The sequence below is a fragment of the Urocampus carinirostris genome, chromosome 8 (assembly GCF_059441175.1).
Source record: "Urocampus carinirostris isolate Australia breed hairy pipefish chromosome 8, RoL_Ucar_1.0, whole genome shotgun sequence".
Classification (NCBI taxonomy): Eukaryota; Metazoa; Chordata; class Actinopteri; order Syngnathiformes; family Syngnathidae; genus Urocampus; species Urocampus carinirostris.
The window spans coordinates 14,701,952-14,716,475 of record NC_142356.1 but is presented as its reverse complement, the minus strand read 5'-3'; the positions used below and the strand labels follow the sequence as shown (position 1 = coordinate 14,716,475).

The following is a 14,524-nucleotide window of genomic DNA, read 5'->3' as shown; positions in this document are numbered from 1 at the left end:
CTGCATTTATTGATATTTTCCAGAATTATTTTCTGTTTTCTTCATTCTCTGACATGGTACCGTGACTAATAAAAGTGTGATGATGAGATGAAAACCTAATGCCTTTTCGTGTGTCGTCTGCATCCCCAGTGATTAGATGTGGACCAATTATTGGGCATGCCGATTATCGACTCCGTTATTTGTGAATTTGACGGATATCGGTATCAGACTTTTTTATTCGTTGGGCTGATTATCAAGCCACTAAATGAAGCTCAGGCTTTCTCTCGCTCGTTTCTGCTCTTCACCTCTTCCACCTTTCTTCCCTACAACAAATATTTTTAGTTTCTTTTTGCATTATTAAAAGTTTCTTACGCCATTGTTACGCTTTAACAGCAAATGAATATCGGCTCCAAATATTGGTTATCGGCCTCCTCTTAATACTAATAATCCATATAGGCCCTGAAAAACCCATATTGATCGTTCCCTACTAGTGATGTAGTGAGACTCGTCTGACTTGAGAACCCACCAATCCACTCTAATGATAAGTTGCGACCCAAATCAAGAAAAAACTTCCACTTCTCAAATAGAATCGAATGAATGGATTTTGCTGTTTAAAGCAGAGATAGCAGATGTATATTACTAATACATATGTATAATTTATATACAAGATGACCAGGTAAAACCATTTATCTCCCATACAAGCGACTCCCTAAAAGAGCTTTAAAATAGCCAAATACAACAAATAATTTTAACCCAAAATATTAATAAAACATGTCCCCAAAGATAACTAATTATTCAATTGTGTAAATCAAAATTAATATACTGGTAAAAAGCTAAAAAAAAAATAACATTTTAAAAGCAACGCCTTAATGGTAGACACTCGTATTTTTGTATTTTGCAATGGTTTTCTTCTTAGACTCGATCATTGTTGTCAGTGTTTTACACTTTTGCTTCTCCTCATCACTAACTTTCTGTGGACCCATTAAAATGAGAAGAAAAGAAAAACAAAACGAATAAACTTACTATAAGATGAGATGTGGTCCCTCTCAAACACTATCAGGACAGCGCTGATTTATTCAACAGGAAAAAGAGATGGAGAAGGGTTATTATCTCTATCTACTGTTAAAGAAGGGGTGTCTTTACAAAGTGGAAATGTAAATATTTTCTCTATTAAGTATATGTTGACAGAGTTCAAAGAGCCTTCATGCTTTTTTTCCCCAATGGAACTATCTGCTTTTACTATTACTTTTATGAGAGCTGTTCAGGGCTGAACACATTAGGCCCGAAGAAAGGGCTATGGGGAATCCTGGAGAGCGACGTCATTGTCATCCCTGAAGATTTTTTAAAAATTTCTATTTTCCAGTGGAGCATAAAAATTGTGAAAGCAAAAAAAAATGCCAACCCTAACCCCAAAAATGTTTAAGATAAATGTAAGAGTTTATTCAAGTGCTTCTAAGAAATGCATGTACTTCACACGCACATCATGAACAGGCTGCAATGATTCAAAGCCAGGAGATTGCGGCAGAGAGTAACACATTTTTCAAATCCTGACCCCGCACCCATCAGCTAGGTAAAAATAAGAAATAAAACAAACAAAATCCCAATAAAAGGAGATGTGGTCCCCCTCGAACACAATAAGGACAGCGACGATTGACTGAACAGGAAATTATAGCCTTGTACTGTTAAGGAGGGCAATTTACCCTCTGTTTTTTCTTCTTTTCTTTTCCTCGGCAAAGACCCACAAGCCACTTTTGGGTCCTAACCCAAAATTTAAGAAACACTGGTCTCGTGGATATGATTCCGCCCCTTCCCCGCTGCAATCCGAGTTTGATACCTGTTGCATACAATGTTATGCAATTGAGTTTGGTGATATATTCCGATTGATCAATCAATTAGTTTTTTGTGCAACCCTAGCTCTGATTTTAGTTTTAATTTTGTGTGGTGAGTCTTCTATATGAGAAAATATCAGAAAGTATTTTTTTGCGCAGTGTAATTTCAGCGTTTCCCCTAGAATTTTGTGATACCCGGTGGGTGGACAGTTTTGGGTAGGCGTGTCAGGGGCTTGTTGGGGGCGTGTCGGGGCGTGTCAGGGGATTTTTTAACCGATATACTACCAATAAAAATCAAACATTATGCATTAAATGAATGAATAAAATAAATATTATACTACTATATTATACTAGCCTTTATTTTTAACTATAAAGTGAACTTTTAACTGATTTAAACCTTTTAATACTAAGCAACTTTAAAGTCAAGCGACACAGAATCTCTCCTCAACAAAATAGAAGTAAGAAACATTAACGCTATAAAAAACTTAATACAAGAACTTTTACCTATTTACAATTCAACTTCTAACCAATGGAGTATCAAACAACACAGAACCTCTGAAAAATATGCACAAATATCAATTAAAATGTGTATAACAAAAACTAAAATATGATCAGTCTCTTCTGAATATTGACATTTTGGAACACAAAGTGCTAAGCTTTGAGGGACTGATTCAGATTCTTCTGGCAGTCATAGACAATGCACAATGTTTTGAGTCCAATGATGGATCATTTTCCTGCGTTCACTTGAATTTTTTAATTTACCTATTTGTCCTCCATATTTCAATCTTTCTTGAACTGTTCTTGTGCTTAACTTATACATGTTGGAAACACAGGCTCTATTATCCCGTGCGCCCTACAGTGTGGAGAATACGGTAATCGTTGTTTCCTTCATTCATTCAGAATTATAGTCAGGATGTGGAACTTTTGGACCCAAGTTCAAATCCTGACCCGGGACACATCATTCCGCAGTCCTTGGCATTCCGGCAGACGCCAATGGGTCCAGGCCAGGCCACAAATGTCCCGTTGTCATCGTTTCTGCCAACTACCGGGCCCCTTCCCGCTAATGGGCGAGATTTCCCAGTTGTTCCATCTTCTCTGGATTCTAGTCTACAAGACCTCGCCCTACTTGATTTAAGCGGTTCTACGTGAGTAGCTTTTAGTATTTGGGCTTGAGTGTTTTTTTCTACTGGACTTTGAGGGGACGGAAGTGGAGAGAATTTCACATGTTGCCCTGACTCATATACAGTGAAGAAAATAAGTATTTGAACACCCTGCTATTTTGCTATTCCTCCCACTTATAAATCATGGAGGGGTTTGAAATTTTCATCGTAGGTGCATGTCCACTGTGAGAGAAATAAACTAAAAAAAAAATCCAGAAATCACAATGCATGATATTTGAACAATTTATTTGTGTGATATAGCTGCAAATAAGTATTTGAACACTTGAGTAAACGAATGTTAATATTTGGTACAGTAGCCTTTGTTTGCTATTACAGAGGTCAAACGTTTGGTCAGGTTTGCACACACTGCAGGAGGGATCTTGGCCCACTCCTCCACACAGACCTTCTCTAGATCAGTCAAGTTTCTGGGCTGTCGCTGAGAAACACGGAGTTTGAGCTCCCTCCAAAGATTTTTAATTGGGTTCGCGTCTGGAGACTGGCTGGGCCATGCTAGAACCCTGATATGCTTTTTATGGAGCCACTCCTTGGTTTTCCTGGCTGTATGGTTCGAGTCATTGTGTTGGAAGACCGAGCCACGACCCATCTTCAATGCTCTGACTGAGGGAAGGAGGTTGTTTCCCAAAATCTCACAATACACGGCCCGAGTCATCCTCTCTTTAATGCAGTGCACTCGTCCTGTCCCATGTGCAGAAAAACACCCCCAGACCACCCCCTTCGCTTCAAAGTAGGGATGGTGTCCTCGGATTCTACTCTTTTTTCCTCTTCCTCCAAACACGCTTAGTGGAATTATGACCAAAAAGTTCTATTTTGGTCTCATTTCACCTGAAAACTTTCTCCCATGACTCCTCTGTATCATCCAAATGGTCATATGCAAACTTAAGACGGGCGTTGAATGTGCTGGGAACCTATTGGTAAAAAAATTGTTACAAATAACTAGCGAAAATATAATCAACCAAATGATAGATGTACGATTGGCGTGAGTCATGTGAACTGAGTGGCATAGCAGCCGTTTTATGGCTGTTGGCATGGCAATGTCCTATTATTTTCAAGTGCATTGGTGTACTTTTTCATTTATGAAACACACATACGATTGAATTCCACATGTACCTGGTCTTAGTGCACAGCAAAATCTATTTTTACAAGACAGTAAGCTCTCCTTCTTCACTCTAAACAGTTGGGAAATAAAGCATCACTACTTTATTTCTGATTGTTCAAAATCGATAGGTATTATTTTATTGACATTATTTTAATGTAGTGTACATTGTTCACAACGAGAATAGACATGGCACTCCAGGATAAAGAAATAATAACAGACTTGAGAGAGACAAATCAGATAAAACCGAAAAGCAATATTTACAAGGTAGTGCTTATCGACAGCCATAAGCTGTAAATGCATCAAAAAGAAAAATAGTGCAATGACATTTAGCAGCAACATTTAAAGAAAGTTTGCATAAATAAAATATAAGGGACCGGGTGCAATAATTTACCTCTAGGTGTGCGACTGAAAACGAGTGCTACAAAGCACAAGGAAGAAAACAAATCTACAAAGATTTATTTTTTTGCCAAGCCTTTTGCAAAGAAAAGGGAAGAGGAGGAAAAAGAGGGGGACAGGGAAGGAAAAAAAGGTGAGGAAAGTAAAAAAAAGAATACAAAGGAAAATCATGATAAAAGAAAAAGGGAAACGAAAGAAAAGGGAAAAAACAAAGAAAAATAAAAAGGGGGGATAGAAACAAAACAATATAAAGTAAAAAATAAAAGAAAAAGGACAAAAAAGAAGCAAATGGAAAAGAAAACTAAAGAGTGAAAAAAGTAAACAAAAAATGAAAAGGAAGAAAAGAGTGAAAAGAAAGAAGGAAAGCAAGAAAAAGGAAAATAAAGGAAAATAAAGATAAAAGTTTTATCCCTTGCAGCAAGATGTCTGCTCCCTTTAGCTACTGTAAAATAAATAACGATTTCATATGAAAGTTCATGTATTTTTAATTCTTATTTAAACCAATATTGTTTTCTTTTAAATTAATGAAGTATGATACCAGAATTAGGCACAAAATCTATACACCATCCCCTTTAAAGAATAAAATATGAAGATAGAGATCCCTCGATTTTTGCAGTTAACCGCCTGTGAAAACTGAAAATCCATGAAGTAGCGTCACACCTTCATTACCTTCATTTATTCAACTGAAAAAAAATAAGAACTATGGATCAACAATCAATAACACCAACCACGTAGTTAAATAAATGGTTTTATTGTTCTTATACCAAATTAAAATGAAATGGGAGAACTTTTATCAAAAGTACACGTTGCTTTAGGTATGAGGGAAGAGCCCCTATTTACTTCAACACGCACCCCCCGTCCACCACTGTGGGCGGAGATCAGAACACTTAGGTGCTGGCTGCTCGGGTGTTAGCTTAGCCTTAGCAGTAGGCCGGACCTGCAGCCAGGTAGGGTATTGCTTGCCTTCTGACGCCGCCTCATTCAATTACCGGATGCAACAACAATCCATGCAGCACACGCTGGTGATCGGCATTTCTAACTTTCCTTAGAGTCCGATTTAATGATTTTCCTTTCAGTGTAACGAGCTGCTTAAAGTAAGCAGCGGGTATCCTTCCCAGTTTGTTTTGATCTGGAGATGTTGAGTGCATGTGCCCCGGCTGTATAACTAACAGCATACAGTCACCCACACAGTCACACCCACCCAACGCAGAGTGCCCTTTCTAATCATCTCTGCGCTGTCTGCTGTCTATTAGAAACACAATGCACTATACATTGATATCAATGACAATACAGACAATTCAATTAAGAATCCACAAAGGAGTGACACAGCGATAAACGAAGCACAAAGTGGCAAGGGATCTTTGTATACATTTATCAATACATCAGCTCAAATGCATAACGGCAAAAAAATACATAAACCATAACTTGGTGGCGCTGAATGTTTTAATGATAATGCAGGGGATTAACCCTTCTTGGCATTTCATGAAATCATCAGGAGGATATAAATGATTTATCACGATTTGATGTTTGTAGTCTCTAAATTGTTATCTTGGCCACCAGAGCATTACTCATCCAACACTTTGTCTGATTCTGCCAACAGCCTCCCTGGGGTGCACTCTGAAAACGCACAAGCCAAGCGTGCTGGCTTATTTTCTCTCGCCAATTTCTCGCTACAAGAAGAGACGCCAGTTGAGTCTGCCTGCCAAACGGTCAGAAGTTTGGTCAACTGCACTCCATTACACTCACTGCACCCCGTCCTCGCACAAAGCCGGACATCTTCCGGCCTGGGAGACGAGATGTCTCTTGCTGATGTCTTTGTACCTTTGGAGGATGTCAAACCGAGTAAGTATGTTTGCAACTCATCACAGGGTTCATACAGAGGTGTGAAATCCTTGAAATTGCTTGAATTTAAAATTTTGCGGGGTTTATTCGGGTGCTTGAATTCCTTGAAAATGCTTGGATTTAATTTTTGTGCATGGGTCATACGGGTGCTTGAAATCCTTGGAAATGCTTTATATTTGAGGTTGTGTTTTCAAGGATTGAAAAGTGCTTGAATTTTGGGTGAACTGCTTGTAAAATGCTTGATATTGTTGCCATGTTTCAAGACAAGTCTGCTTAAAAATGAAGCCGACAATGCTACCTGGTGGCTACGTTTTGCCATTTAATTTCATGACTGCAGCTGGCATTGTCCTTTGAAGCGTCATTGCCTCCTATGCGACAGGTGCACACTACATCAACAGGGCACTATGAAATGTGTATTAGTGTAAGGATTATGTAAAAACTATGGACAATTGTGGTGGGCCATGCAAAAAAACTATGTAGCATTTCCGGGTGGTAACTTGTAATGGAAAGAACTTCCTGCAACTGAAAATGTAAGCTGCTTATTACCGTCATTCTATTGAGCACCTTTATGGGAAAAGATTTGTCTCGAAATTATTTAACATTTATTGCTTAGAGACCCCTACTACTTTGCGCTTCAGTTATTGCTTGTTCACTCCTTTGTAGAAACAACAGATAAATAGACAAAGAAGTAAATAAATTAATAAATAAATAAACAACTACGGATGCTTCCCACAGCATTGAGGACAGTTCGGGCAGCCAAGATTCTAGCCAATCGGCCATTCAATTTAGATTAAAAAAACGTTAACAAAAAACAACGAACGCTACCTGCACTGATGGCACAGCTCTCGCAAAATCACTCCCGCTGTGCCGACTCGACTGCAGAAAGGGGGGTCGTGGGAAGCCAAGATTCGCAACAATCGGCCAGCATCTCTAGACATGAGATTTCCAATGGTTATTGGCCAATTCTTATTATAGCGTCTTTCATACCGTACTGTTACCAGACACCTGCTGTGCGTTATTCTGCATCTTGCTGAGAAAAGTTTGTGTCCCTCTCCTTCCTAATTCCACCATAGCGATTTATATGCCGAACCCTTAGTTTTCTCTCTATCTCTCTTGCACTCGCTCTCTCAGTCGGCAGGGCTTTGATTAAGCCCCCCCCCCCCACAAAACATCAGCTAATTCAAAATACATATTGGGTTTCAATTTGTTCTCTCTCTCTCTCTCTCTCTCTCTCTCTCTCTCTCTCTCTCTCTCTCTCTCTCATCTATATATATTATGTAAATATATATATATACATTATCAGTCTGCATGGCGTTGATCAAGGCGCCCTCCCCCCCAAAAAACCTCAACTAATATCTGTTCCTCGATCTTTGTATATCTGGATTCACTCAAAATAAAATAAAAACTCATCAATCTGGATAAATGGAAACACAAGATTAAAAATCGCATATGTGAATTGCAGATATATTTTTGGATCTGCAAAAACATGATTCACACCAGATTTCTTTGAATAGTGCTGGGGAAATTGAAAAATAGGTTTAAAAGTCCTTAAAAAGTGCTTAAATTTGGCCATGAAAAAAGTTTCACCCACCCTGAATTAGTCTGAATTTTGAAAAAGCCAAAGCACATTTCAAAGACACATGATAGTTCTATTCTTCTTTTACATACAAGTGGGTTATCTCAATACACGCTGTGAAATATTGTGTTGAATGAATGGCGATAGATTGGGACGGACTAATTATGTGTTTCCAATTGAAAACTTAATCGCATTAAATATTGCAATACGTACAAGGTTACAACAGGTTATTTGAAATTGCAGTGTATGATATTTATTTATTGATTTTTTTTCAGCTATCTGCCGATACAGAATTTCGATCCTTTACCTCAGCAATGCATGAGGAAAACATAATGTAGGCCTATCCTACTTATTTTCATATCGTTGCTTTTATATTATGCAAAAAATGAAGAATGACAAAGAAATGGAGATGAGTCTTTTTGGAATAGCATCGGCTATATGAATGTATTTTGTTTCATATTGATTCATAATCGGTGTTGAAAGACTGAGTAAGTAGTTAACTTCCATAAAAAAGTCCAAATCTATGAGGGTTAGCCTGGAAGTATTTTTTTTAATGACATTTGATTTGAAGTTATATAAATCGCAAGTGCTAATTAACTGCTGATTGTTCTCTCAACCCTCAGTGCGCTGTCCACTTTCTATTTCTTTGGTCCCCTTGTTTTCACACAAGGTTTCTAATTCAAACAATTAAAGAGTTAAGTTAAAAAGAAGCCTTTCCAATCAACAAATCAGCGGGTTCCACACATGTGCAAAAGTGCTCAGTGTAGCTGGGTTTAGGCATTGGTAAAATCAATTGTACATGGTGGACTACAACAACCATCAATGTGGTTTGAGTTCTATTGGGGAAATATGGGCATTGCAGCAAAATTGGAAATGTAATTATACTAGATAATTTGATCATTCAAATCTTTGTATTGTCTTTCAGTGTGCCAAATTTTAAAGCCGCATTTGCTCATACATGTAGTGCGTAGGGATTTTTCCAGCTTTAATTTGGAAAATCGTTAGAATTTAATCTAATTATTCTTTACTGGAATCAGTAAACAAATTTGCATCTATGTGATGCTTATGCTCAACCATAAATCGTTTTTTTCTCTGAAGGATGCTAATATTTCCGACACTGATGAGAAAATTCAATTACGTTATTACTTTGAGTTCTTTGAGTTCTGATATCGATTACTAATCCAAAGTAAATTAATTTAATGAACCAGGCCGATTTAAATGGCACACAATTTTTTAACACAAAAGAATTAATGATAGGGGGGAAAAAAGGAGGTGAAGCGCCGGAGATTATGGGAGTTTTCAACTGCTAAATGTCTGGAAGTTACTAGAACAAAAAGAAAGTTTCCGCTATAATGCTAGTCGATTTGGGGAGATTCCCTTGTACAGAAAAAAAATGCTTATTCCCAAGAACCAGCAAACATGGAATTAAATTTGAAGCCGTCCTCATACCATCCATTGTGGAGAGATTTGGTCTCGTGCTCCGAATGATCGTAATGTAAGGCCCACGTGCTGAACTCAAGGCCGCAGTGCAGGCCCGCATGGCCGCTTGGCGCGGCCGTCTCGCACAACGAACCAGTCAGGCAGAAAAAAAGAAAACAGCTATTGCTCAGCCAAATTTTTTTATATGGACCAGTGACGCTGGACCATATTATGGGAGTGGTCTTTGATATCTGATATTTGCAGTATCGAGTGACGGTGTTTGAAATTCCTAAACTTGTTAGAAGGCCAAGAAGTGAGAAATTTACATAATGATCTGTACCTAAGAATTCCCCTCCAATCGACATAATTACGTACGCTGAGAACACCATTTTATCAATCGATAGCCTTGGATGTTTGATTACATTCAAAACTTCACATTATCAGATTTCATGATGGTACATGGTAAATTGGAGGAGGACAAAGTCCCTCAGTCCATTCCAAAGCGAGGTATTTGAAACAAAGAATGTGGAAGTCATTTTTGTGCTGGGCTTATTTGGTCTACAACTTCTTTTCAACTTCTAAAAACGTGAGTAAAAGCTCACAGATCAGAGCGATGTTCACTTGTGACACCACAACCCTCAGCAAGCGTTCTTTACCTGGAGCAGCGAACAGTAACACTAGCAGCTAGCTGTGATCCACAGGTCTCGGCCAAAGGGCTAACATGAGGGGCTAACAAGGGAAATAAGTGATTAAAAATGCTAGTAAAAGCTTTCTGAAGCAACGTACAAGATGATCAATGAGTGTGTGTAAAAAAATGTCAATAAAAGTATTTCCCCGTGACTCACAGGCTCCGTCAAGGGTGTCATTGATTTTGAGGAAGTTATTTGTAACTTTCCCAGAATAAGAGGAATCGCACCTCTACTTCACAAGTGCCGATCTCAGTGGCAGAATGTTTTGTTTACATTTAGCCTCCAGACAGTGCATTAAGCACAGAGTATAAGCATTGAGTATGAAGTGTAAACACGAAGGCCCTCAGGTGACCCCATGATAAAAATATATAACACAGTTGCGGATACAGGTGAAAAAAAACAGGGTAAAGAGACGGACTAAAGTCTCCACCCGTAGCACTTCACTGTGACCTTGGAGGGAGGCGAGCAAAGACCGGTGTGCTTACTGTGTTAAAAATGTTGGCAGCGGACAGCACGTAGCCAAATAAATTAAGCTGTCAAAGACATCACAACCCAATCACGCTGATAAGACGCTTGAGTTTTTCTTTAGCGAAAATGTGCCAAAAGGTATAGATTTCTATATCGAGCAATCTTTGTTTTTCCCCACCAATATTATGTGATGACTTAAATAGAAAAAGATCGGATTTTTTGTTCCGAGGGGAGGAAGGGGCGCGACAGAAAATAATTGAGAAGCGCTTTTTTGAGCTAAACGTGAGCTGCTTCTCTTCAGGTAAGATGTGCCCAATCACGGCATACGACAAAGGTGGTGTGCGTCTGCTGCTGCACTTGGCTAGCAACTGTCCACGCGGCAGACCTGATGTGTTGGTTATTGTTGCCTCTATGCTGAATACATCTCAACTTCTGGTCAAGAATGTTGTGCTACAGGCAGCTGTTCCCAAGGTAAGAGGTACACACTCAAACTGATTTTTAGAGTAGAAACGTGCATACTGTGGCCCATCCGTCATGTCATTTTGTCTGAAAAGATGATTATATATACACACACAGTGGTACCGCTACTTACAAATGTCTCTACATACAAAAGTTTCTGGTTACAAAGTACCTGAACGGGAAAATATTGCCTCTAGTTACAAAAGCGTTTCAGGATACAAAAATGCAGTTGAGTATGAGCTGCCATTTGCCGCTCCCATAGTTCTACCTGGCAACCAGTGCGTATGCATGCCCAAAATATTGGCAAGATTCCTTGAAGTCTCAGACTTTGTGCAAAGGAATCACCAATAAAAAGTGTTAACAGGTCGGACTAACGCTCATGATGATGACGTCTGCGTATTTCCGACGGATTGTCAAAGCCAGCAAAAGCAGACGTCATTGGATCAGTTTTTCAAGAAACGTGACGCAAAAAAAACATTGCTGGGTACCAGTAAAATTACCAGTTAAAAGGCAAACTATTTTTTTCTTTATGATTTTCATTTTTCTTTGTTTTTTACATTATGTGCCTCTGACTTTGTTTATTGTGTGGTTATCTAATTTTAGTAGGCGTTTATTTCATGTTCTTATTCTTTTTTATTAGTTGTTTAAAAAAAAAAACATAGTTTTGCAGGGCTTCGAATGGATAAGCTTATTTACATTTTAAAGGCGTCTCTACTTACAAATGTTTCTGTTACAAAGCTACTCCCAGAACGAATTAAACACGTTTGTAGAGGTAACACTGTATTGCAAAAGTAATCATATCCCTCTATATTTTAGTTCTTATGTTTCTATTTTTTTATAGACAACTGTATTCCCTTGCTAATTTGTACTTTGGAATTTGCAGCCACAGTGCATCGCACGTTGAAAAATCTTCCGCAATCTATTATCACGCAGACTGCTTTTTTGTCGGGCCTCGCGGCACTTTTTTTGTCCTTTCCACCAAAATGTAAGCTGGACTCGGATCCATTATCCCCAATTTAATATTGCTTCGAGCTGGAACTGGCAAAGCGCATGTTTGTCTGGCCTGGCGGCTCCTTTTTTTCCATGACTTTGCCTAAAATGAACTGCACTTTTGCATTTGCGGCCCATTATCTCCAATCTCGTATATTTCTGCAAGCATGGACTGGCAGAGGATTATTTTTTAGACTTGTGCTGTTCTAACCCTAATGCTTTGAATTATACATATTTTATTCAAACTCAGTGGTTACTGAGTCCACCATCCCTACCTGATGTAGTTCCCAAAATCCAGTCTCATATTTATCCTAATGGAAGCAATCCTCCAAACATATTGTGTTTAAGCTTTAAATGATGGATTTTACAGTTCATTGATATTGATAATGTCGCTGAGCAGTGACAGAGAGAGCAAATTTATATCATACGTGGTGGCTTATTAGTTTCTGCCCAAAATGAGCAGCACCCGTGTGGCCGCGATCCATTATCCGTGGTTGACTATTGTTGCGAGCGGAGACAGGAAGACGGCATTTTAATAATGTGGAAAGGAACTACTTTGCGGATTTTCACTTATTGCGGGGGGTCCTGGTCCCCATTAACTGGGATAAACGAAGGATTACAGTACACAACTAAGTGATAAGGAATGTTTAACTAAAGTTGTATTCTTTTTGGCATGAATAAAGCATTTTGTGCCCGCTGTGTGATTCAGCGCACACAAACATTTGCAGTATAAACACATTACGGAATCAATTCCTCTCTCACCACCCGAGCAAAAACAAAACATTGTGATGAGGCTTTTAAACTCCTAATTTTTGCGACAGTTGTCTTAATATGTGCTGCCGCCTTTTTCGGTATTTTCACAGTTTGTAAAACAACAAGAATGAAGTGGAGAATGAAAAAATAAATCAATGCTCTGTTCAATCCCTTTTGTTTTTCTTTCCAAGTTTCAAATAATGGGAAAAAAATCGAACGTCAGAGATAAACAAACCCACCCTTGTTTTATTGCGCTTCGGGTAGATAACACATCGACAGACCAAGCTCCAAATAATATATCTCCTCATAACCTCCGTCCGTGGCGTTCATTCGTTAACTCTGTTAAAATAACCGGGGCTGCCTTGCTTGTCTCATGGCGTGGTGCTTTATCTGCGTGTTTGTCGTCCAGACTATGAAAGTGAAATTGCAGACGCCTTCCGGGACACAGCTCGCTCCTTTCAACCCCATCCTGCCCCCTGCTTCCATCACTCAAGTCGTGCTGCTTGCCAATCCTCACAAGGTAGTGTTAAGCCCCCGGCTGTTCACCCCCCCAATCACTCATACATTTATTTTGCAGTTTTAATACGGGATTTGTAACTCGTGCTCGTGCTGAAGTCTGCCTGTGTGCCTGATTGACAGGAAAAGCTTCGGATGAGGTACAAGTTGTCATTCACGCTGGATGAACAGCCGTACACCGATGTCGGGGAAGTCGACGGGTTTCCATCGCCTGACAGCCTGTGTCCCGAAATTACCTCTCCTTCTGGGTATCAAAATAATATTAAGATGAATTGGTGTTTATAATAAATGATAACATTCAAAATAATATGAAGAATCACACACACTTGATAGTGAGAGTGTCACTGACGCTGACTGTAGTAATTCTACACACTGTCCTGTTAATATACCTTTCCACCTCAGCCAATTTCCCCCCTCATTAACTCTGTCAATCGATTAGGCGTAATTTCTCATCATTGAAAAAAATCTATAGCAAGAACACTGAACTTATTCATGAACGATGCATGAGCTTTGCAAGAACTTTCAGCGTCCGATGTTTCTAGTGATGTGATCATTCGGGGGCCACCCACACACTCTCAATCGCTGGATAAAGGAAGCGACACGAGGAAGTGAGGCTCCCCGATGTGTGAACAAAGATCTGATCAACGCCATTCCTGTCATCTAGTGGTGATTTTTCTTACTGAAATTATTCCTAGAGACTTGAAACTTACTGATCAGAAGCACCAACGATTTTAAAATAGCTTTTCTTTAATAAAACAAAAAAACATATTTGTTTTGGCACTCAGGGACAGTGCTTCTGAAAGCGCTTTTATACATTATGGTACTGAATGGGTTAATAATTGGAGCATCCTTAGTCTGGAAAAAAGTCAACATCTATCCATTTCATTTTTTTCACCTTATCCTTGAGCAATCAGGGGTTGGCTCCCTTACACACACACACTTGCGACTGTGATGCGACCATAGTCCCACCGAACCGATGTGTCATGACACCTGTCATTGGGGTAAAAGGCAACATGATTTGTCGGAAATTTTAGGAGTGGCCAGATTAACAAGCCTAAAAAGACAAATTTACATCCATAAGAGCTGCTACAGTACACGGAGCCTAATTGTGTTTTTTTCCCCCAAATTTTTGTTATTTTTATTGTGAATTTCACCTTTCAATGTTGTGTATCATAGAATTAAGGTACGGTGTGCTCAAATTTCTGCTGAAGCACCCGAAACGCTTTCTTTTTGTTCCTAAACTGTCAGGTTTCTGGATTAATAATGCTTATCTGTCAACCCCAGCTAGTTACTCCCCTTATTAATGATTGCAATTCCCCTTATTAAGTGAT

The 14,524-nt window shown here is 39.0% G+C and overlaps 1 protein-coding gene across 3 annotated transcripts in view; it reads left to right on the top strand.

Annotated features, from left to right (window-relative positions):
- Window positions 1-14,524, top strand: part of gga3a (golgi associated, gamma adaptin ear containing, ARF binding protein 3a) — a 26,215-nt gene extending 11,691 nt beyond the window's left edge. For 2 of the 3 annotated variants that reach the window (XM_088343046.1, XM_088343045.1), the window contains exons 13-17: window positions 2,709-2,953; window positions 6,082-6,323; window positions 10,777-10,946; window positions 13,087-13,197; window positions 13,317-14,524. In XM_088343046.1, coding sequence (XP_088199172.1) covers window positions 2,709-2,953; window positions 6,082-6,323; window positions 10,777-10,946; window positions 13,087-13,197; window positions 13,317-13,478 — 930 coding nt within the window. In that variant the 3' untranslated portion in view covers window positions 13,479-14,524. The remainder of the gene's footprint in view (window positions 1-2,708; window positions 2,954-6,081; window positions 6,324-10,776; window positions 10,947-13,086; window positions 13,198-13,316) is intronic. The other variant, XM_088343047.1, reaches the window with a different exon arrangement.